Here is a 23,797-nt window from a genome sequence, read left to right as displayed (position 1 = left end):
GGACAAATTGAGAGGGAGACAGAGAGGGAGGCAGGGAGGGAGGGAGAGAGTAATGGAGGGAGGGAGGCAGGCAGGCAGGCAGGGAGGGAGGGATAGAGGTACAGAGAGAAAGGAGAGGTAGAGATTAATTGAATGGTACTTGATTGATGTCTAGAAGGGAAATGTCTTTGTCACAGGCTTGTATGAACATCCAAAACATGTATTAGAAGTAATGAAAATAACAGTTTAAGGGCTAAATTCAATCCGTAGCGCTGAAGACATGCACTACAGAGCGATAGAAATGTAAAGGCAATGTTCCCGCGTCAGTGGAATGCTGTATTCCCATATACATTTCAACCCTACTATAGCTCTGAGTGATACGGATTGAATCGAGACTCTGAGTCTGAAAACATTAGCCTACCTGTGAGTACAGGTAGTACCGCCCATCCTGGGGCACACGCAGCCTCCCATTGGCTAAGGTCATGTTGTGAAGATGGGCTCCAAAGCTCTGATTGGCCCAGGAACGGACGGCGTGGCGACATGATTGGTGGAGGTCGGGCTGGGGGGTGGGGTACAAAGGAGACCCTGCTGAGGGAGGGAGAGCGAGACAGACAGAGACAGAGAGAGAGATGCAGAGACAGAGGGAGAGAGAGAGAGAGACAGAGAGAGAGAAACAGAGATACAGATACAGAGGGAGAGAGACAGAGAGAGAGAGAGAAACAGAGAGACAGAGAGAGAAAGAGAGAAAGAGTGAGAGCGAGAGAGAGAGAGAGAGAGAGACAGAGAGAGAGAGAGATAGAGAGAGAGAGAGACAGAGGGAGAGAGACAGAGAGAGAGACAGAGAGAGAGAGAGAGAGAGAGAGAGAGAGAGAGAGACAGAGAGAGAGAGAGAGAGAGAGAGAGAGAGAGACAGAGACAGAGGGAGAGAGACAGAGAGAGAGAGAGAGAGAGAGAGAGAGAGAGAGAGACAGAGGGAGAGAGACAGAGAGAGCAGAGAGAGAGAGAGAGAGAGACAGAGGGAGAGAGACAGAGAGACAGAGAGAGAGAGAGAGAGAGAGAGAGAGAGAGAGAGAGAGAGAGAGAGAGAGAGAGAGAGAGAGAGAGAGACAGAGAGAGAGAGAGAGAGAGAGAGAGAGAGGGAGAGAGACAGAGAGAGAGAGAGAGAGAGAGAGAGAGAGAGAGAGAGAGAGAGAGAGAGAGAGAGAGAGAGAGAGAGAGAGAGAGAGAGAGAGAGAGAGAGAGAGAGAGAGACAGAGACAGAGGGAGATAGACAGAGAGAGAGAGAGACAGAGGGAGAGAGACAGAGAGACAGAGAGAGAGAGAGAGAGAGAGAGAGGGAGATGACAAATGGAGAACGGAGACAGAGTTGTGTGTGGGAGGAATAAAGGGAAAGGGGGAGAGGTGGAGGGAAGAAGAAACATGAGCAGCGGTGGAGACAGAGGAGAAAATGAAGGGAGGGAGAGAAGGAAGGAGAGGTAGAAAATAAAGGAGCATGGGAGGGTTAAGCAAACAGAAAAGTCACATTCCAGCAGGAAGATCAATATCAAATAAGCATGGGCATGTTTCTCAAATGGCGCCCTATTCCCTATATAGCGCACTACTTTTGACTAGAGCCCTATTGGTCCTGGTTAAAAGTAGTGCACTACATAGGGCATAGTGTGTCATGCGGGACGAAAGGTGTGTCTTTAATTTGAACAAACTGATTCCTAATGTTCATATTAGTTTAACCACACACACACACACACACACACACACACACACACACACACACACACACACACACACACACACACACACACACACACACACATGAAGAGCAGATATCCTCTGGTGGAAGTTCCAAAATGTTCTATTCTCTCTTTGTATCCAGTATTCTCTCTTCATATCCAGTATTCTCTCTTCATATCCAGTATTCTCTCTTTGTATCCAGTATTCTCTCTTTGTATCCAGTATTCTCTCTTCATATCCAGTATTCTCTATCCAGTATTCTCTCTTCATATCCAGTATTCTCTATCCAGTATTCTCTCTTCATATCCAGTATTCTCTATCCAGTATTCTCTCTTCATATCCAGTATTCTCTATCCAGTATTCTCTCTTCATATCCAGTATTCTCTCTTCATATCCAGTATTCTCTCTTCATATCCAGTATTCTCTCTTCATATCCAGTATTCTCTATCCAGTATTCTCTCTTCATATCCAGTATTCTCTCTTTGTATCCAGTATTCTCTCTTCATATCCAGTATTCTCTCTTCATATCCAGTATTCTCTCTTCATATCCAGTATTCTCTCTTTGTATCCAGTATTCTCTCTTTGTATCCAGTATTCTCTCTTCATATCCAGTATTCTCTATCCAGTATTCTCTCTTTGTATCCAGTATTCTCTCTTCGTATCCAGTATTCTCTCTTCATATCCAGTATTCTCTCTTCGTATCCAGTATTCTCTCTTCATATCCAGTATTCTCTCTTCATATCCAGTATTCTCTCTTCATATCCAGTATTCTCTCTTCATATCCAGTATTCTCTCTTCATATCCAGTATTCTCTCTTCATATCCAGTATTCGCTCTTCATATCCAGTATTCTCTCTTCGTATCCAGTATTCTCTCTTCATATCCAGTATTCTCTCTTCATATCCAGTATTCTCTCTTCATATCCAGTATTCTCTCTTTGTATCCAGTATTCTCTCTTCATATCCAGTATTCTCTCTTCATATCCAGTATTCTCTCTTCATATCCAGTATTCTCTCTTTGTATCCAGTATTCTCTCTTTGTATCCAGTATTCTCTCTTTGTATCCAGTATTCTCTCTTCATATCCAGTATTCTCTCTTTGTATCCAGTATTCTCTCTTCATATCCAGTATTCTCTCTTCATATCCAGTATTCTCTCTTTGTATCCAGTATTCTCTCTTTGTATCCAGTATTCTCTCTTCATATCCAGTATTCTCTCTTCATATCCAGTATTCTCTCTTCATATCCAGTATTCTCTCTTCATATCCAGTATTCTCTCTTTGTATCCAGTATTCTCTCTTTGTATCCAGTATTCTCTCTTTGTATCCAGTATTCTCTATCCAGTATTCTCTCTTCATATCCAGTATTCTCTATCCAGTATTCTCTCTTCCTATCCAGTATTCTCTATCCAGTATTCTCTCTTTGTATCCAGTATTCTCTCTTCATATCCAGTATTCTCTCTTTGTATCCAGTATTCTCTCTTCATATCCAGTATTCGCTCTTCATATCCAGTATTCTCTCTTCATATCCAGTATTCGCTCTTCATATCCAGTATTCTCTCTTTGTATCCAGTATTCTCTCTTCATATCCAGTATTCTCTCTTCATATCCAGTATTCTCTCTTTGTATCCAGTATTCTCTCTTCATATCCAGTATTCTCTATCCAGTATTCTCTCTTCATATCCAGTTTAACAAGGGTAATTTAATATCCCATCTATTTTCTATAAAACCTGATGATTATGTCTCTGAAGAACTAAATCCTACTGGACAGTGCTAGGCGATGACATAAAACACGTGTACATTCGTGTGTGTGTGTGTGTGTGTGTCCCTTCCTCTTTCTCACAGCTATGATTCCAGTAATGTCAGTCATAGTCTTTTAACTGGCCTGGAATGCACTTCCTTACTGCCTTACATGAAGATCCAGGACTATCTGCTATATAGGAGTTATTTCCTTATGGGAAAAGCAGGTGAATGATTGAGTCCTTTTCTTCCTGTCTACTGACTACCCACTGGGCACAGACATCAGTTCAACATCTAGTTTTGATTTACATTTGGTTGAGTTGTCAACTAACGTGAATTCAACGTGAAATCAACAAAACATTTCACTGGATTTAGGTTGATTACTTAAAAAAAATCTGATCAGTTTTCCACTTTGATTCAACGTTTTCATTGAATTTGTTTGTTGAAATGACGTGGAAACAACGTTGATTCAAGCCGTTTTTGCCCAGTGGGTTTTGACTAACAGAGGCCGTGGCCTGAGAGAGAGACAGAGAGACAGAGAGAGAGACAGACAGAGAGATGTATGGTTATTTTGACCCTTGGTTATTGTTGTTACTGTTGTCCCGTTGACAATTTTGATTCTTATTATTTTCATATTGTAAATATCCAAAGTAAGCTTTGGCAATATGTACATTGTTACGTCATGCCAATAAAGCAAATTGAATTGAATTGAATTGAGAGAGAGAGAGAGAGAGAGAGAGAGAGAGAGAGAGAGAGAGAGAGAGCTGATGGTAATAACATCATAACACTAGTCAAACCTGCCTACGCCCTGCTGTATGCACACAATAAACTGATACTGTACACACATACACATACACATGCACACACACACTGATACTGCACTGATAGACACACAAACATATTCATAATAAACTCTGCTGAAAGAACAATGGCCAACAAACAAGCATTATATTTTTGGAATCTTGATTGACCTGTTCTTTCTCTCTCTCTCTCTTTCTCTCTCTCTCTCTCTCTCTCTTTCTTTCTTTCTTTCTTTCTTTGTTTCTTTCTTTTCAATCTTTCCTTCTTTTTCTTTCATTCTTTCTTTTTATTTTTCTGTCTCTCTCACACACACAAACACACTCTGCTCACCTTGAGCACTGCTGTCTCTGAGGGTCAGGTGGGCTGACGGACGCTGGGTCACAGAGGTCGCAAACTTTGACCCGGAAGTGTTGAAGGTGCGAGGTAACGTTCTCGCTTCTGATAGAGAGGCGGAGAAATCTGTCATTATTATATCATTATCATCATCATCATCATCATCCTCATCACCACCATCATAAAAAAAATATGTTTTAGATTCAGAACCATGATAGTAAATCGGTATGTATAGATATACTTGTCGTTTCAGATTCAGAACCATGATAGTAAATCGGTATGTATAGATATACTTGTCGTTTCAGATTCAGAACCATGATTGGAAATCGGTATGTATAGATATACTTCTCGTTTCAGATTCAGAACCATGATTGGAAATCGGTATGTATAGATATACTTCTCGTTTCAGATTCAGAACCATGATAGGAAATCAGTATGTATAGATATACTTCTCGTTTTAGATTCAGAGCCATGATAGTAAATCGGTATGTATAGATATACTTCTCGTTTTAGATTCAGAACCATGATATCTACCATTAGAGTTGTCATTGTTTCTAAGAGTCAAAGGTCACGTGTAAGTCAGGCAGGTATGTCATGTATGTATTTGTAAAGACAAACATTTTGTTTTAGATATTTCGAAATCATGATACAGAATCGTCACGTATGTACAGAGTTGTTATTGCTTATGAGTGTCAACCAAAGGTCATGAATGTATAGTATGGCAGGGGATAGGTGTACCAGTAGAGTTTGAAATGTTGTCATTGTATACGACTGTCAACCAAAGGTCATGCAGATAGACAATTTTAAAGAGTGACTCACCCTGAAACGTCTGCTTGGAGATTATGTTCTCGGTCACCTGTAAAATAAACATAAAGATGTCTCATGAAAACAGTTGGCTCATGGACATCGTCGCCATCATCACTACCATCATCATCGTCATCATCGTCATCATCATCACGGTCACCATCATCATCACTACCATCATCATCATCACTACTATCATCACTACCATCATCATCATCATTACCATCATCACTACCATCATCATCATCACTACCATCATCACTACCATCATCATCGTCATCATCGTCACCGTTACCATCATCATCACCATCACTACCATCACCATCACTACCATATTCATCATCATCATCATCATCATCACTACCATCATCATCGTCATCATCGTCACCGTTACCATCACCATCACTACCATCACCATCACTACCATCATCATCATCATCACTACCATCATCATCGTCATCATCGTCACCGTTACCATCATCATCACCATCACTACCATAACCATCACTACCATCATCATCATCATCACCACCATCATCACTTCCATCACCATCATCATCATCACTACCATCATCATCGTCATCATCGTCACCGTCATCATCACCATCACTACCATCACCATCACTACCATCATCATCATCACTACCATCATCATCATCGTCACTGTCACCATCACTACCATCATCATCACTATCACTACCATCATCATCATCACTTCCATCACCATCATCATCATCACCATCATCATCATCACTTCATCATCACTTCCATCATCACTACCATCATCATCATCATCACCATCATCATCATCACTACCATCATCACTTCCATCATCACTACCATCATCATCATCATCACCACCATCATCACTTCCATCATCACTACCATCATCATCATCACCATCATCATCATCACTACCATAATCATCATCATCACTACCATCATCATCATCACTACCATCATCACCATCATCACTACCATCATCATCATCATCACTACCATCATCATCATCACCATCATCACTTCATCATCACTTCCATCATCACTACCATCATCATCACCATCATCATCATCACTACCATCATCACTTCCATCATCACTACCATCATCATCATCATCACTTCCATCATCACTACCATCATCACTACCATCATCATCATCACCATCATCATCATCACTACCATAATCATCATCATCACTACCATCATCATCATCACTACCATCATCATCATCACTACCATTATCATGATCATCACTACCATCATCATCATCATCACTACCATCATCATCATCATCACTACCATCATCACCATCATCATCATCATCACTACCATCATCATCATCATCACTACCATCATCATCATCATCACTACCATAATCATCATCATCACTACCATCATCATCATCACTACCATCATCATCATCACTACCATTATCATGATCATCACTACCATTATCATGATCATCACTACCATCATCATCACTACCATCATCACCATCATCATCATCATCACTACCATCATCATCATCATCACTACCATCATCATCATCATCACTACCATCATCACCATCATCATCATCATCACTACCATCATCATCATCATCACTACCATCATCATCATCATCACTACCATCATCACCATCATCATCATCATCACTACCATCATCATCATCATCATCACTACCATCAGCGTCACTACCATCATCATCATCATCACTACCATCATCACCATCATCACTACCATCATCACCATCATCATCATCATCACTACCATCATCATCATCATCATCACTACCATCATCATCATCACTACCATCATCATCATCATCACTACCATCATCATCATCATCACTACCATCATCACCATCATCATCATCATCACTACCATCATCATCATCATCACTACCATCAGCGTCACTACCATCATCATCATCATCACTACCATCATCACCATCATCACTACCATCATCACCATCATCATCATCATCACTACCATCATCATCATCATCATCATCACTACCATCATCATCATCATCACTACCATCATCATCATCATCACTACCATCATCACCATCATCATCATCATCACTACCATCATCATCATCACTCACTCACTCACTCACTCACTCACTCACTCACTCACTCACTCACTCACTCCATCCATCCTGCTCACATCTCTGTTTAATCTCTCTTTCACTCACCCCCATCCCTCACTCCTTTGACGGAACACTTCAACCAGAACACCTGGGTTCTGCTGCTTTCCATCTCCATCTCCCTCTCTCTCTCTCTCTCTCTCTCTACCTCTCTCTACCTCTCTCTACCTCTCTCTACCTCTACCTCTCTACCTCTCTCTCTCTCTACCTCTCTCTACCTCTCTCTTTCTACCTCTCTACCTCTACCTCTCTACCTCTACCTCTCTACCTCTCTCTCTCTCCCTCATTCTGTTCTTCATCATGCTAGTCTTCCCCACCCCGTTGCAGAGTCGTATCGATGGTGTGTTTCTTGGCAGTGTCCTGCTTCCGAACCTCCACCATACCCGGAGCCTCCACCATACCCTGAGCCTCCACCATACCCTGAGCCTCCACCATACCCTGAACCTCCACCATACCCTGAGCCTCCACCATACCCTGAACCTCCACCATACCCTGAGCCTCCACCATACCCTGAGCCTCCACCATACCCTGAGCCAGCTGTCCTGCTTCCGAACCTCCACCATACCCGGAGCCTCCACCATACCCTGAGCCTCCACCATACCCTGAGCCTCCACCATACCCTGAGCCTCCACCATACCCTGAGCCTCCACCATACCCTGAGCCTACACCATACCCTGAACCTCCACCATACCCTGAGCCTCCACCATACCCTGAGCCTCCACCATACCCTGAGCCTCCACCATACCCTGAGCCAGCTGTCCTGCTTCCGAACCTCCAACATACCCTGAGCCTCCACCATACCCTGAGCCTCCACCATACCCTGAGCCTCCACCATACCCTGAGCCAGCTGTCCTGCTTCCGAACCTCCAACATACCCTGAGCCTCCACCATACCCTGAGCCTCCACCATACCCTGAGCCTCCACCATACCCTGAGCCTCCACCATACCCTGAGCCTCTACCATACCCTGAGCCAGCTGCTCAACCCAACGTGCTGCTCAACCCAACCCAACGTGCTGCTCAACCCAACGTGCTGCTCAACCCAACCCAACGTGCTGCTCAACCCAACGTGCTGCTCAACCCAACCCAACATGCTGCTCAACCCAACGTGCTGCTCAACCCAACCCAACATGCTGCTCAACCCAACCCAACGTGCTGCTCAACCCAACGTGCTGCTCAACCCAACGTGCTGCTCAACCCAACCCAACATGCTGCTCAACCCAACCCAACGTGCTGCTCAACCCAACGTGCTGCTCAACCCAACCCAACATGCTGCTCAACCCAACCCAACGTGCTGCTCAACCCAACGTGCTGCTCAACCCAACCCAACATGCTGCTCAACCCAACCCAACGTGCTGCTCAACCCAACGTGCTGCTCAACCCAACCCAACATGCTGCTCAACCCAACCCAACGTGCTGCTCAACCCAACCCAACGTGCTGCTCAACCCAACCCAACATGCTGCTCAACCCAACGTGCTGCTCAACCCAACCCAACGTGCTGCTCAACCCAACCCAACATGCTGCTCAACCCAACCCAACATGCTGCTCAACCCAACGTGCTGCTCAACCCAACCCAACATGCTACTCAACCCAAGAGCTCAGTGTGTATGTGCGTACACCCACCCATGTGTATCACTTAGGGAGAGCCTAAGCAGAGAAACAGAGAGACTGAGTGGTTGAGCGCTTGGCTGAACAAAGAAAAGCAAAGCCAGCCAGGCCCCAAGGCTACCCTCCTCAACCCCAGGATCCACTGCTCCTCAGAGCAGAACATTGCCAGCACATGGCTTCAATGGAGAAATTAAAGTAAAGTATGCAGCAGACGGTTTCAGACTCACCACAGTATGCAGCAGAGGGTTTCAGACACACCACAGTATGCAGCAGACGGTTTCAGACTCACCACAGTATGCAGCAGAGGGTTTCAGACACACCACAGTATGCAGCAGAGGGTTTCAGATGCACCACAGTATGCAGCAGAGGGTTTCAGACGCACCACAGTATGCAGCAGAGGGTTTCAGACGCACCACAGTATGCAGCAGAAGGTTTCAGACGCACAACAGTATGCAGCAGAGGGTTTCAGACGCACCACAGTATGCAGCAGACGGTTTCAGACTCACCACAGTATGCAGCAGAGGGTTTCAGACGCACCACAGTATGCAGCAGAGGGTTTCAGACGCACCACAGTATGCAGCAGACGGTTTCAGACTCACCACAGTATGCAGCAGAGGGTTTCAGATGCACCACAGTATGCAGCAGAGGGTTTCAGACACACCACAGTATGCAGCAGAAGGTTTCAGACGCACCACAGTATGCAGCAGAGGGTTTCAGATGCACCACAGTATGCAGCAGAGGGTTTCAGACGCACCACAGTATGCAGCAGAGGGTTTCAGACTCACCACAGTATGCAGCAGAGGGTTTCAGACGCACCACAGTATGCAGCAGAGGGTTTCAGACTCACCACAGTATGCAGCAGAGGGTTTCAGACGCACCACAGTATGCAGCAGAGGGTTTCAGACGCACCACAGTATGCAGCAGAGGGTTTCAGACGCACCACAGTATGCAGCAGAGGGTTTCAGATGCACCACAGTAGGCAGCAGAGGGTTTCAGACACACCACAGTATGCAGCAGAGGGTTTCAGACGCACCACAGTATGCAGCAGAGGGTTTCAGACGCACCACAGTAGTCTGCACTTAGAACACTGGCAATATCCGATATGACAGAAGCATGACATTTGTTTTCTGTAGGGAGTTACTAGGGAGGGTAATGATATATATCTCTCTGTGTGTGTGTGTGTGTGTGTGTGTGTGTGTGTGTGTGTGTGTGTGTGTGTGTGTGTGTGTGTGTGTGTGTGTGTGTGTGTGTGTGTGTGTGTGTGTGTATGAAATGTGTGTGTTCCTACGTGTAGTGTACTCAGTGTGTGTGTGTGTGTGTGTTCTGTGGGGAGTTTCCTGGAATTTGCCCACCTGGAAGCAATCATCTTCGAGGTCATGACAGTGCCTCTCAGTCTCGCGCCACCGAAATACTTCCCCCGGTAAACGAACCATGGAACCATTGAGAGCAACACTGACCTAGGACATATTTAAAATTTCTGACGTCTCAAGTTGCCCGTCAGGTGATACTTGTTATAGTGTATGTCTAATTGTATGTCTTACAATGAGGAAAGTCATTTGATTTCACACTGCAGTTTTTGGTTTATAGCACAGAGAGCAAAAATCCGTGTTCTAAATGTGATGAAGGTCAAAGTTAGACATCTGATAACAACCATAAAAGTAACACCCCCAGCTGCACAAACAACAACAAACAGACTAAGTATTCAACCTTTCACCCTTTCTACAGAGGCCCTTGTAAAACACACAGAGCCTGCAGAGAAAGAAGAGAAAAAAAGCTCCCGATTCTTAAGATGATTCTGTGCAGAACCCTTCTGGGCCAATAATCAAAGCAATTCATAGTAGGATGTTATGTTATTCATTATGATCTTAAATCCCAGACTGGTCCTGGATCAGCAACACTCCTAGTCTGACGCTTTGTGAATATGGTCGCTGATCTCAGAAAGAGATTACAGAGTCTGGATTTAATGAACATTCTTATAAGATGTTTTCTAAATTTGCCCTTTGCATGCACCTCAGAACTTTCTTAACAACTTTTATGTGTTTTTCTTTTTTTATGAAGCTTCTTCTTGTCAAAATAGTTTTTAGTGAATCCATGCCCCGGTTATTAACTGGAAAAGTGAGTGAAGGAGGGGACAGGGAGAGGGAAAGACAAGTATGCACATGAAGGAGTATTAGACCTACTCTGGGAGCTTAGCTGGGGCTGGAAATACAATACTATAATATGTGTGTCTGTGTGTGTGTGTGTGTGTGTGTGTGTGTGTGTGTGTGTGTGTGTGTGTGTGTGTGTGTGTGTGTGTGTGTGTGTGTGTGTGTGTGTGTGTGTGTGTGGTGCAGGTTTGGACCAGTCTTAGCTCTGTATGGCTCTGTGGCATGAAAAGGGAAATTTATCTTACTATAATCTACTCTAAGAAGTTACTGTTCCCCCTGTTCTTTCAGCAGGGTTTATAATTAATAAGTAACTTATACCTCCTTTAAGAGACAGATATAGAAATATGATAGCTAGAATGGACATGGTCTGAGGGCTATACAGACACAGAACCCTATCTAATATTATGGCTCTGCTAAACTGAAGCGTTACTGATTCAACAAAATAAATGTGAAGGTAATTTCAGATTGAGCCGCCATACACAGCGTTCACCGTGAATGCAGTCTCCACTAAAGCGGGAACATTGCCTTTCAATTTAAATCACGCTGTAAAGCTGAACTTCCGCGTACGGATTGAATAGAGCCCTTAATCTAGTAAAAGTAATTTATTTCCCCCCGTTCTTTAAACAGGCGCTATAATTAATGAGTACTTTTAAAGCTGGAATCCACAGTGGTGGAACGGCCACGTCCGTTTGCGATATTACAACGACGACGACGTTACTTCAATAGAATGGCAGAGTATGATTTTTTTTTCTCCCCGATCCTGGACACTCATGTCAATCAAACAAAAACAATATAAAATGCGCCTGGGGCGGCCAGTGGCGCCTATCGTGGATCTCAGCTTTAAAAGACAGCTGGAAATAGAGGTTCTGTCTGAGTGATATACATATCTGGGTTTATGGCACGGACAGGGAATCTGCTTTATGAAGTTACTGCTTCTCTCTTTCGGCAGGGCCGATGAATTAATAATTAATTTATACCCTCCTTTATTTTTATTTAACCTTTATTTAACAAGGCAAGTCAGTTATGAACAAATTCTTATTTACAATGACAGCCTCCTTTAGGAGGTAGAAATATAGTAGACAGAATGGACACGGTCTGAGATTGACTGTACGGCATTGAGAGTGGGAGAGAAACCTATCTAGTCTAAAATCTACACCGAGAAGTTACTGTTTCTCTCTGTCTTTCTTTTAGTAACTTATACTGTACCTACTAGACACAGAAATACAGTAGAATTGTTTAAAGATGCACAATGCAGAAATCACTCCGACATTTCCTGGTTGCTACATCTCTTATAGTTCTCCTAAATTCAGTTTTTTTTAAAGACATAACAAGCAAGTATAGTGTAGAGAGTCCTTGTACCATCTAAACCACTGTGAAATATATTTTCCATAACGAAAACAATTGTATTTTCACTTGTTTGAAGCTGGTGTACAAAACTGAAAGTAAAAGACGCAAAAACGAAACTTAAAAAAAGGAAGCATAGAAATAAAGCACGTAGAACAGTTCTACCGCTTCTTAGACTTGTTTTCAATGAGAATAACAGATCTATAACTCACATTTCTATGTGACACTTTATCTGGCCTAAAGGTCTAGGACACACAACTGACTAATCACAGAGAACGAAGGAGAACAAATAGAGAGTGAGGGGGGAAAAGAGAAGAGGACAGAGAAGAGAGAGAGAGAGAGAGAGAGATTGTTTATTTTTTTAGATTGGTGACAGTTTCCGTTCGACCTGCCTGAAAACGACCATATTCACACACAAACATAGAATAATTCACAGCCTCAAAGATCTGAGACCAATTATATAATTATATTTCTACAACCTCAGCGTCACAAACACACCATGGCATCGTCTCAATGGGGACTTTTTCCGTATGTGTGTGTGTGTGTGTGTGTGTGTGTGTGTGTGTGTGTGTGTGTGTGTGTGTGTGTGTGTGTGTGTGTGTGTGTGCGTGCGTGCGTGCGTGCGTGCGTGCGTGCGTGCGTGCGTGTGTGCGTGTGTGTGCCTATGTAACGCTCTGTCGAGCAGGACAGATCCCAGGCGGAGATACATACCATGCCTGGCTGACAGTCTCATGATGATAATCACTATACTGGAGTTTCCAGTCCTCTATATATTTCACCTACATGATGCTGCTGAAGCTCTCTTTACAACAGGCACACCCCCCCAAATGTTTTTTATTTTTTATTATTACATGTACACTATATATTATAAGCACCCCATGCAACGACCAAGCTACCCCTTAGACACCTCAGTAAAAAATGGCTGGTGCCTCCACTACCTGCAGTAGGTAGATAACTAACATGGCTGGTGTCTCCACTGCCTGCAGTAGGTAGATAACTAACATGGCTGGTGTCTCCACTACCTGCAGTAGGTAGATAACTAACATGGCTGGTGCCTCCACTACCTGCAGTAGGTAGATAACTAACATGGCTGGTGTCTCCACTGCCTGCAGTAGGTAGATAACTAACATGGCTGGTGTCTCCACTGCCTGCAGTAGGTAGATAACTAACATGGCTGGTGCCTCCACTGCCTGCAGTAGGTATATAACTAACATGGCTGGTGTCTCCACTGCCTGCAGTAGGTTGATAACTAACATGGCTGGTGTCTCCACTGCCTGCAGTAGGTAGATAACTAACATGGCTGGTGTCTCCACTACCTGCAGTAGGTAGATAACTAACATGGCTGGTGCCTCCACTGCCTGCAGTAGGTAGATAACTAACATGGCTGGTGCCTCCACTGCCTGCAGTAGGTAGATAACTAACATGGCTGGTGCCTCCACTGCCTGCAGTAGGTATATAACTAACATGGCTGGTGCCTCCACTGCCTGCAGTAGGTAGATAACTAACATGGCTGGTGCCTCCACTGCCTGCAGTAGGTAGATAACTAACATGGCTGGTGCCTCCACTGCCTGCAGTAGGTAGATAACTAACATGGCTGGTGCCTCCACTGCCTGCAGTAGGTAGATAACTAACATGGCTGGTGCCTCCACTGCCTGCAGTAGGTAGATAACTAACATGGCTGGTGTCTCCACTGCCTGCAGTAGGTAGATAACTAACATGGCTGGTGCCTCCACTGCCTGCAGTAGGTATATAACTAACATGGCTGGTGTCTCCACTGCCTGCAGTAGGTTGATAACTAACATGGCTGGTGTCTCCACTGCCTGCAGTAGGTAGATAACTAACATGGCTGGTGTCTCCACTACCTGCAGTAGGTAGATAACTAACATGGCTGGTGCCTCCACTGCCTGCAGTAGGTAGATAACTAACATGGCTGGTGCCTCCACTGCCTGCAGTAGGTAGATAACTAACATGGCTGGTGTCTCCACTGCCTGCAGTAGGTAGATAACTAACATGGCTGATGTCTCCACTGCCTGCAGTAGGTAGATAACTAACATGGCTGGTGCCTCCACTACCTGCAGTAGGTAGATAACTAACATGGCTGGTGTCTCCACTGCCTGCAGTAGGTGGATAACTAACATGGCTGGTGCCTCCACTGCCTGCAGTAGGTAGATAACTAACATGGCTGTTGTCTCCACTGCCTGCAGTAGGTAGATAACTAACATGGCTGGTGTCTCCACTGCCTGCAGTAGGTAGATAACTAACATGGCTGGTGCCTCCACTGCCTGCAGTAGGTAGATAACTAACATGGCTGGTGTCTCCACTGCCTGCAGTAGGTAGATAACTAACATGGCTGGTGTCTCCACTACCTGCAGTAGGTAGATAACTAACATGGCTGGTGCCTCCACTGCCTGCAGTAGGTAGATAACTAACATGGCTGGTGCCTCCACTACCTGCAGTAGGTAGATAACTAACATGGCTGGTGCCTCCACTGCCTGCAGTAGGTAGATAACTAACATGGCTGGTGCCTCCACTGCCTGCAGTAGGTAGATAACTAACATGGCTGGTGCCTCCACTGCCTGCAGTAGGTAGATAACTAACATGGCTGGTGCCTCCACTGCCTGCAGTAGGTAGATAACTAACATGGCTGGTGCCTCCACTGCCTGCAGTAGGTAGATAACTAACATGGCTGGTGTCTCCACTGCCTGCAGTAGGTAGATATCTAACATGGCTGGTGCCTCCACTGCCTGCAGTAGGTAGATAACTAACATGGCTGGTGTCTCCACTGCCTGCAGTAGGTGGATAACTAACATGGCTGGTGCCTCCACTGCCTGCAGTAGGTAGATAACTAACATGGCTGGTGCCTCCACTGCCTGCAGTAGGTAGATAACTAACATGGCTGGTGCATCCACTGCCTGCAGTAGGTAGATAACTAACATGGCTGGTGCCTCCACTGCCTGCAGTAGGTAGATAACTAACATGGCTGGTGCCTCCACTGCCTGCAGTAGGTAGATAACTAACATGGCTGGTGTCTCCACTGCCTGCAGTAGGTAGATAACTAACATGGCTGGTGCCTCCACTGCCTGCAGTAGGTAGATAACTAACATGGCTGGTGTCTCCACTACCTGCAGTAGGTAGATAACTAACATGGCTGGTGCCTCCACTACCTGCAGTAGGTAGATAACTAACATGGCTGGTGTCTCCACTACCTGCAGTAGGTAGATAACTAACATGGCTGGTGTCTCCACTACCTGCAGTAGGTAGATAACTAACATGGCTGGTGTCTCCACTACCTGCAGTAGGTGGATAACTAACATGGCTGGTGTTTCCACTACCTGCAGTAGGTAGATAACTAACATGGCTGGTGTCTCCACTACCTGCAGTAGGTAGATAACTAACATGGCTGGTGTCTCCACTACCTGCATTAATACCACCGATACAGATAACTAAAGGACGTGGATTTAAACTTTTGTTCAACCAGTCGTTTCATTTCAATGGAAACCCTGTGAGTATAGCTGTGCCATAGCAATGTGTTTGGACAGGTACACTAGATTATGTAGTGATGCGTTTAAACTTTAAACTTCAACAGATTGGCATTGTCAAGTCTGAATTCAATCAATTGAGAGTCTTTTCCTTCTTACATGGGGAACCCTCTTACATCCTATCCTCCATTGTTTCTAGTTGTCTGAGGTATGTCCTAAAAAACTGACAAGTCTCCTAAATTACTCATTGTTATGAGTTATATCACATTGGCAGACATTCGTTGGCTTGTCCAGCAGCCAGAGTGTGTGTGCGTGTGTGTGTGTGTGTGTGTGTGTGTGTGTGTGTGTGTGTGTGTTTATCTGTCCAGCAGTCAGACTTCACAATGGGTAGTTTGTATTGCTATGTGGATGAATAAAACCACATGTCCAGTCACTCATGAATAAGACAGATGAGCTTCGTTCGAGAGTCTCATATCAGAGAGACTTGATTAGCTGCCATATTATATGCTTTAGAAGAAACGTGGCTGTCTGGATCTATGGATTTGGAACTCAGTGGTTTCTCCACGCAGCGTTGTGATGTGAAGGACGGCGGCCTCGTGCAGGTCCAAAGGCGGAGGGGTGTGCTTCTTCATAAACAACAACTCGCTGCTTCCAGTGTGAGGGAAAACTGAACCTTTTGCTCACCTTTTGCTCACCTGCAGACTTTTTTTTTGTCTACCAAGAGATTTCTCATCCATAATCCACCGTCTACACCCCACCACAAGCCAACACTACTTTGGCACTCAACGCACTGTATGGGACCATAAACAAACAAGATACCACTTGTCAAGAGGCAGCCTTTCTAGTGGGAGAAGACTTTAACACAGGGAGACTTAAAACCATTCTACCTCACTTCTGCCAACATGTCCCTGCGCCGCAAGGGGTGCTAAAACTCTGGGCCAACTTTATTCTACCTACAGAAACGCCCTCCCTTTGGCAAATCAGACCACGACTCTATCGCCCTGCTTCCGGTTTACGCTCCGCTCCAAGACTCTTTCTTTTCCTCTCCCAGTCTCCTCTGTTTACAGGTCATGGGTCAAGACCTCGTAGCGCGCTCCGCTCCAAGACTCTTTCTTTTCCTCTCCCAGTCTCCTCTGTTTACAGGTCATGGGTCAAGACCTCGTAGCGCGCTCCGCTCCAAGACTCTTTCTTTTCCTCTCCCAGTCTCCTCTGTTTACAGGTCATGGGTCAAGACCTCGTAGCGCGCTCCGCTCCAAGACTCTTTCTTTTCCTCTCCCAGTCTCCTCTGTTTACAGGTCATGGGTCAAGACCTCGTAGCGCGCTCCGCTCCAAGACTCTTTCTTTTCCTCTCCCAGTCTCCTCTGTTTACAGGTCATGGGTCAAGACCTCGTAGCGCGCTCCGCTCCAAGACTCTTTCTTTACTTCTTTCTCTCTTTTTCTTATTTCCTCCCTATTTAAAAAAAAAAAAGACACAAAGTGCACCAGACAGGTGGCTGACTCCAAACCGGGCAGAACGCAAACCTTGGCCCGGGACGGCAGGAGAGACGAAGGGAGAGCAAAGAGGGGGAGCGGAGGAGGACAGAGGGAGGGATGGAGGGAGAGCAAGGAGAGGGTAGACAATCGACACTAGACACACAGATGCCTTTGTGAGTATATGTTTCTGGTAAAAATTTGACTTACACAAAAACTTTTGTGACCAAACCCCCCCGGCCATCATTCGTTTGTCGTTTTTAGACATTTTTAACCCTGCTGAATAGAGTCCATTTTGTCGGTACGCGTCACGTCCCATACTGCCTGCGTATGAGTGTGTGTGTGTGTCTGTCTGCCCTTTGATGGTTTAGATAGTTGAATAATGAATCTACAGTGGCCAGGATCTAGAGACAGTGTTTCTACAGTAAGACCCTACGTCTCTCCTTCCTCTCATCCCCGTCTCCTCCTCCTCTCCTCCATCCCCGGGACGAGAGACTACCCAAATGAACCAGCAGTTTAATGAATAGGAGACGGGATGGTGGAGAGGTGAAAAGAGGAGAGGAATGGAGGGAGGACAAAAAGGGCCATTGAGACTGGACAGTGGAGGTGGAGATGTGATGATTCTCTATGTGGTTTAGTGACGGTAAGCCGAGTGGCTCACGTAAAACACACACACAAGGAGCAGAGGAGAGGGGAGGGGGATGAATGAGATATGAGGATGACTGCGGGTCAGATGAGGAGCAGCGGAGAGAGGAGGGGGATGAATGAGATATGAGGATGACTGTGGGTCAGATGAGGAGCAGCGGAGAGAGGAGGGCGATGAATGAGATATGAGGATGACTGGGTCAGATGAGGAGCAGCGGAGAGAGGAGGGGGATGAATGAGATATGAGGATGACTGGGTCAGATGAGGAGCAGCGGAGAGAGGAGGGGGATGAATGAGATATGAGGATGACTGTGGGTCAGATGAGGAGCAGCGGAGAGAGGAGGGGGATGAATGAGATATGAGGATGACTGTGGGTCAGATGAGGAGCAGCGGAGAGAGGAGGGGGATGAATGAGATATGAGGATGACTGGGTCAGATGAGGAGCAGCGGAGAGAGGAGGGGGATGAATGAGATATGAGGATGACTGCGGGTCAGATGAGGAACAGAGGAGAGAGGAGGGGGATGAATGAGATATGAGGATGACTGCGGGTCAGATGAGGAGCAGAGGAGAGAGGAGGGGGATGAATGTGGAGGGATTATGAGTGCTATGTATGGTCTCCCTGTCTCTACGGTCGTAATGATAGACTATAGCAGGCATGTCAGGTACCTGAGAGATTAACACTACATCAATGAAGTAATGTGGCAGTGTCCTCTTCAAGTAGATCCTAACCGGTTCTCTTCAAGTAGACCCTAACCTGTTCTCTTCAAGTAGACCCTAACCTGTCCTCTTCAAGTAGACCCTAACCTGTCCTCTTCAAGTAGACCCTAACCTGTCCTCTTCAAGTAGACCCTAACCTGTCCTCTTCAAGTAGACCCTAACCTGTCCTCTTCAAGTAGACCCTAACCTGTCCTCTTCAAGTAGACCCTAACCTGTTCTCTTCAAGTAGACCCTAACCTGTCCTCTTCAAGTAGACCCTAACCTGTCCTCTTCAAGTAGACCCTAACCTGTCCTCTTCAAGTAGACCCTAACCTGTCCTCTTCAAGTAGACCCTAACCTGTCCTCTTCAAGTAGATCCTAACCTGTCCTCTTCAAGTAGACCCTAACCTGTCCTCTTCAAGTAGATCCTAACCTGTCCTCTTCAAGTAGACCCTAACCTGTCCTCTTCAAGTAGACCCTAACCTGTCCTCTTCAAGTAGACCCTAACCTGTCCTCTTCAAGTTAATCTAACCTGTTCTCTTCAAGTTAATATAACGTGTTCTCTTCAAGTTAATCTAACATATTCTCTTCAAGTTAATATAACATGTTACCTTCAAGTTAATCTAACATGTTAACTTTAAATTAATCTAACATGTTCTCTTCAAGTTAATCTAACGTGTTCTCTTCAAGTTAATCTAACTTGTTCTCTTCAAGTTAATCTAACCTGTTCTCTTCAAGTTGACCTAACTGTACAGCATAAAGGGGAGTGTAAATACTCTGTACCTTTGCATAATAACAGTGCATGAATGAAATGTGTCAGGCTATTGTTCCAGATCTACACTGGCACATCTGATTCAGCTAATAAACGCTAATCAGCAGGAGAACAAAAATCATTTGACCTTTTGGTATTCTGTTAGGCAAGAATAGGGCAAGTAGGCCAGATTATTTTACTTGTCCAAAAATGAAACATTTTCTGTAACACCATTGGCCAAAAAGGTAACTGAAAATTGTGCTGTATGATGCAAGGAACTATTTTACAAAATAGAATTCATTATTATCATTATTAGGCCTATTACCATACAGAGAATCAGACAAAATGTAGGCTTACTCACTGCCTGTTGGCCTCTTTCTCCTCTCTGCCTATTGGCTTCTTTCTACTCTCTGCCTATTGGCTTCTTTCTACTCTCTGCCTATTGGCTTCTTTCTACTCTCTGCCTATTGGCTTCTTTCTACTCTCTGCCTATTGGCTTCTTTCTCCTCTCTGCCTATTGGCTTCTTTCTACTCTCTGCCTATTGGCTTCTTTCTACTCTCTGCCTATTGGCTTCTTTCTCCTCTCTGCCTATTGGCTTCTTTCTCCTCTCTGTCTATTGGCTCCTTTCTACTCTCTGTCTATTGGCTTCTTTCTACCCTCTGCCTATTGGCTTCTTTCTCCTCTCTGCCTATTGGCTTCTTTCTCCTCTCTGCCTATTGGCTTCTTTGTCCACTCTGTCTATTGGCTTCTTTCTCCTCTCTGCCTATTGGCTTCTTTCTCCTCTCTGCCTATTGGCTTCTTTCTCCTCTCTGTCTATTGGCTTCTTTCTACTCTCTGTCTATTGGCTTCTTTCTACCCTCTGCCTATTGGCTTCTTTGTCCACTCTGTCTATTGGCTTCTTCTCCTCTCTCCCTGTAATAATAACTACCAGGTGGACCTGTTCTCTCTCCCTGTAATAATAACTACCAGGTGTACCTGTTCTCTCTCCCTGTAATAATAACTACCAGGTGGACCTGTTCTCTCTCCCTGTAATAATAACTACCAGGTGGACCTGTTCTCTCTCCCTGTAATAATAACTACCAGGTGGACCTGTTCTCTCTCCCTGTAATAATAACTACCAGGTGTACCTGTTCTCTCTCCCTGTAATAATAACTACCATGTGGACCTGTTCTCTCTCCCTGTAATAATAACTACCAGGTGTATCAACTACCTGTTCTCTCTCCCTGTAATAATAACTACCAGGTGGACCTGTTCTCTCTCCCTGTAATAATAACTACCAGGTGTATCAACTACCTGTTCTCTCTCCCTGTAATAATAACTACCAGGTGGACCTGTTCTCTCTCCCTGTAATAATAACTACCAGGTGTATCAACTACCTGTTCTCTCTCCCTGTAATAATAACTACCAGGTGGACCTGTTCTCTCTCCATCATCAAGCTCGCTGTCCATCTTAAGGTTCTCTCTCCGTCATCCGGGACGAGGACAGATTGTGTTTTTTATTGTTGTTGGGATGGCCCTATTCAATCACATCATTCTGTGGTGTCCATGTTAAAAAACGTAATGTCTCAAAATGTGTGTGTGTGTGTGTGTGTGTGTGTGTGTGTGTGTGTGTGTGTGTGTGTGTGTGTGTGTGTGTGTGTGTGTGTGTGTGTGTGTGTGTGTGTGTGTGTGTAGTTGTCCATGTGTTTCACATTAGGATCCTCTGTCTCTGCCAACAGATAATGGACTACAGCCTCTCTCAATTAGCACAATGAGATTTGACGACCTCCCACCGCTAATATATATCACTGGGAGGGTGTGTGTGTGTGTGTGTGTGTGTGTGTGTGTGTGTGTGTGTGTGTGTGTGTGTGTGTGTGTGTGTGTGTGTGTGTGTGTGTGTGTGTGTGTGTGTGTGTGTGTGTGTGTGTGTGTGTGTGTGTGTGTGTAGGAGAGGCCCTGCATTATAGGTCTCCAATCTCACTGCAGAATCTGATGTTTATCCATAAATGTCAAATTTCGAAGGTTAAGTTCAGGCATGAATACAGAATGGTATAAGTTAAGGGTTAAGGTTTGGGAAAAGGTTCTGAATGGTTAAGTTAAGGGTTAAGGTTTGGAATACGGTTCTGAATGGTTAAATTAAGGGTAAAGGGTTAAGGTAATGGTAAAGGGGTAAGGGTTAAGGGTTAAGGTAATGGTTAAGGGTAAAGGGGTAAGGGTTAAGGTAATGGTAAAAGGGTAAGGGTTAAGGGTTAAGGTAATGGTTAAGGGTAAAGCGGTAAGGGTTAAGGTGGCTCAGTTGGTAGAGCATGGTGTGTGCAATGCCAGGGTTGTGGGATCGATTCCCACGGGGGGCCAGTACAAAAAAATGCATGAAATGTATGAAATGTATGCATTCACTACTGTAAGTCACTCTGGATAAGAGCGTCTGCTAAAATGTAATGGTAAAGGGTTGGGGTAAGGGTTAAGGGTTGGGACAGGGTTAAAACAGAAAATACAATTTATTCTAGCCAAACGGTTTGGTTAAAGCTAGACCAGCTTTTCAGCTCAAGCGTTTTATACAAAGACACAGAGGCTACAGAGGCTAACGCTGTAGCCAAAGACCCCCCCCCCCCCCCCTCCCCACCCACACACACACAAACAGTCACAAAACCCAGACCAGCCCACATTAAACCAGCTGCACTCATTAGCATGAGTATTTCCATGCAAGAACACAGACCAGAATGAAAAGCCAAGAGCTGGGTTTGGCTAATGCTAACCTAACGTTAGCCATGTAACCTAGCGTTTCCAATAGACGTAGGTCAAGGGCTGGTTTTGGTTAATACTATCTAAACGTTAGCCATGTAGCCTAGCGTCTCCAGTAGAAGTAGGCCAAGAGATGTTTTTTGTTGTCGCTAATGCTAACCTTATGTTAGCCATGTAGCCTAGTGCTTTCAAGCTACTCTAACCAAACACTTTAACTCTTAGCCTGAACTTTAAAATACAGTTAATTGTAATTCCTAATTGAGGAAACAAAGAGCTGCACAAAATCAGTCTTGTTTGCTCTTGGACAGTGTTCAAGGGAGGAAGTTTAATTTTACAATTATCTACTTTTCTTAAAAAATTTGGATTTCAACACAAGGCGTGGGGTCAGACCTTACTTCTGAAAGAGACCGTGTGTAGTTTCAGGGGGTGTACAGACTGTATAATCACTCTGGACCAGCTTTGTCTCATACTGAGATCCAGTTGTACTGTCACATGTACAAGTACAGTGAAATGCTTAACTTGCAAGCAAGTCAATTTACACACACACACACACGCACACACACACACACACATACACATACACATACACATACACACACCCACGCACATGCACAGGGACACTCACACACAGACTCAGACCCAATCCAAGTCAATTTACACCACAAGAAACGAGACATTCCATTTCTATTACAACTGGAGACAGAACTGTAAACAGTCTGATTGTATCATGTGGTGCAGCTCTAATTGTTTGAGTGTGTGTGTGTGTGTGTGTGTGTGTGTGTGTGTGTGTGTGTGTGTGTGTGTGTGTGTGTGTGTGTGTGTGTGTGTGTGTGTGTGTGTGTGTGTGTGTGTGTGTGTGTATGTGTATGTGTGTGTGTGTGTGTGTGTGTGTGTGTGTGTGAGTCAGTATGTCTGTCTGTCCATATTGAAGCGGTGAAGGAAGGATGCAGATACAGCAATAAGCAGACACACACAGATGGGGAAAGCCTGTTGGCGGTGTCTGTGTTTAGGTAGTGAGTGGTACAGACAGATGGAGGCCACAGTCTCTGACTCACCATGAAACGACTGACTCAGTCGTATTCATGATGCGTCTCTGAGTAGGAGTGCGGATCTAGGATCAGGTGATCCCTGTCCATATAATGCTCTTCATTACGATGTAAAATACCAAATGCTGTAGTGTTTAGATTTCCCTTCAGTGAAACTAAGGGGCCTAGCCCGAACCATGAAAAATAGCCCATTATTCCTCCTCCACCAAACTTTACAGTTGGCACTATGCATTGGGGGAGGTAGCGTTCTCCTGGCATCTGCCAAACCCAGATTCGTCCGTTGGACTACCAGATGGTGAAGCGTGATTCATCACTCCAGAGACTGCATTTCCACTGCTCCAGAGTCCAATGGCGGC

The 23,797-nt window shown here is 44.9% G+C and overlaps 1 protein-coding gene across 2 annotated transcripts in view; it reads right to left on the bottom strand.

Moving 5' to 3' along the window:
• The window catches only part of LOC106578044 (tumor necrosis factor ligand superfamily member 10), a 51,372-nt gene that overhangs the window by 1,578 nt on the left and 25,997 nt on the right, over positions 1 to 23,797 (bottom strand). Inside the window, exons 3-5 of one of the 2 annotated variants that reach the window (XM_014156599.2) lie at positions 5,396 to 5,432; positions 4,574 to 4,681; positions 401 to 564 (exon numbers count right to left, since the gene is read on the bottom strand). In XM_014156599.2, coding sequence (XP_014012074.1) covers positions 401 to 564; positions 4,574 to 4,681; positions 5,396 to 5,432 — 309 coding nt within the window. Of the gene's footprint in view, positions 1 to 400; positions 568 to 4,573; positions 4,682 to 5,395; positions 5,433 to 23,797 lie in introns of both variants that reach the window. The other variant, XM_014156598.2, reaches the window with a different exon arrangement.

Source organism: Salmo salar, chromosome ssa18 (assembly GCF_905237065.1).
Source record: "Salmo salar chromosome ssa18, Ssal_v3.1, whole genome shotgun sequence".
NCBI classification, from domain to species: domain Eukaryota; kingdom Metazoa; phylum Chordata; class Actinopteri; order Salmoniformes; family Salmonidae; genus Salmo; species Salmo salar.
The sequence above is the reverse complement of the archived record's forward strand: the minus strand, read 5'-3'. Positions and strand labels throughout refer to the sequence as shown.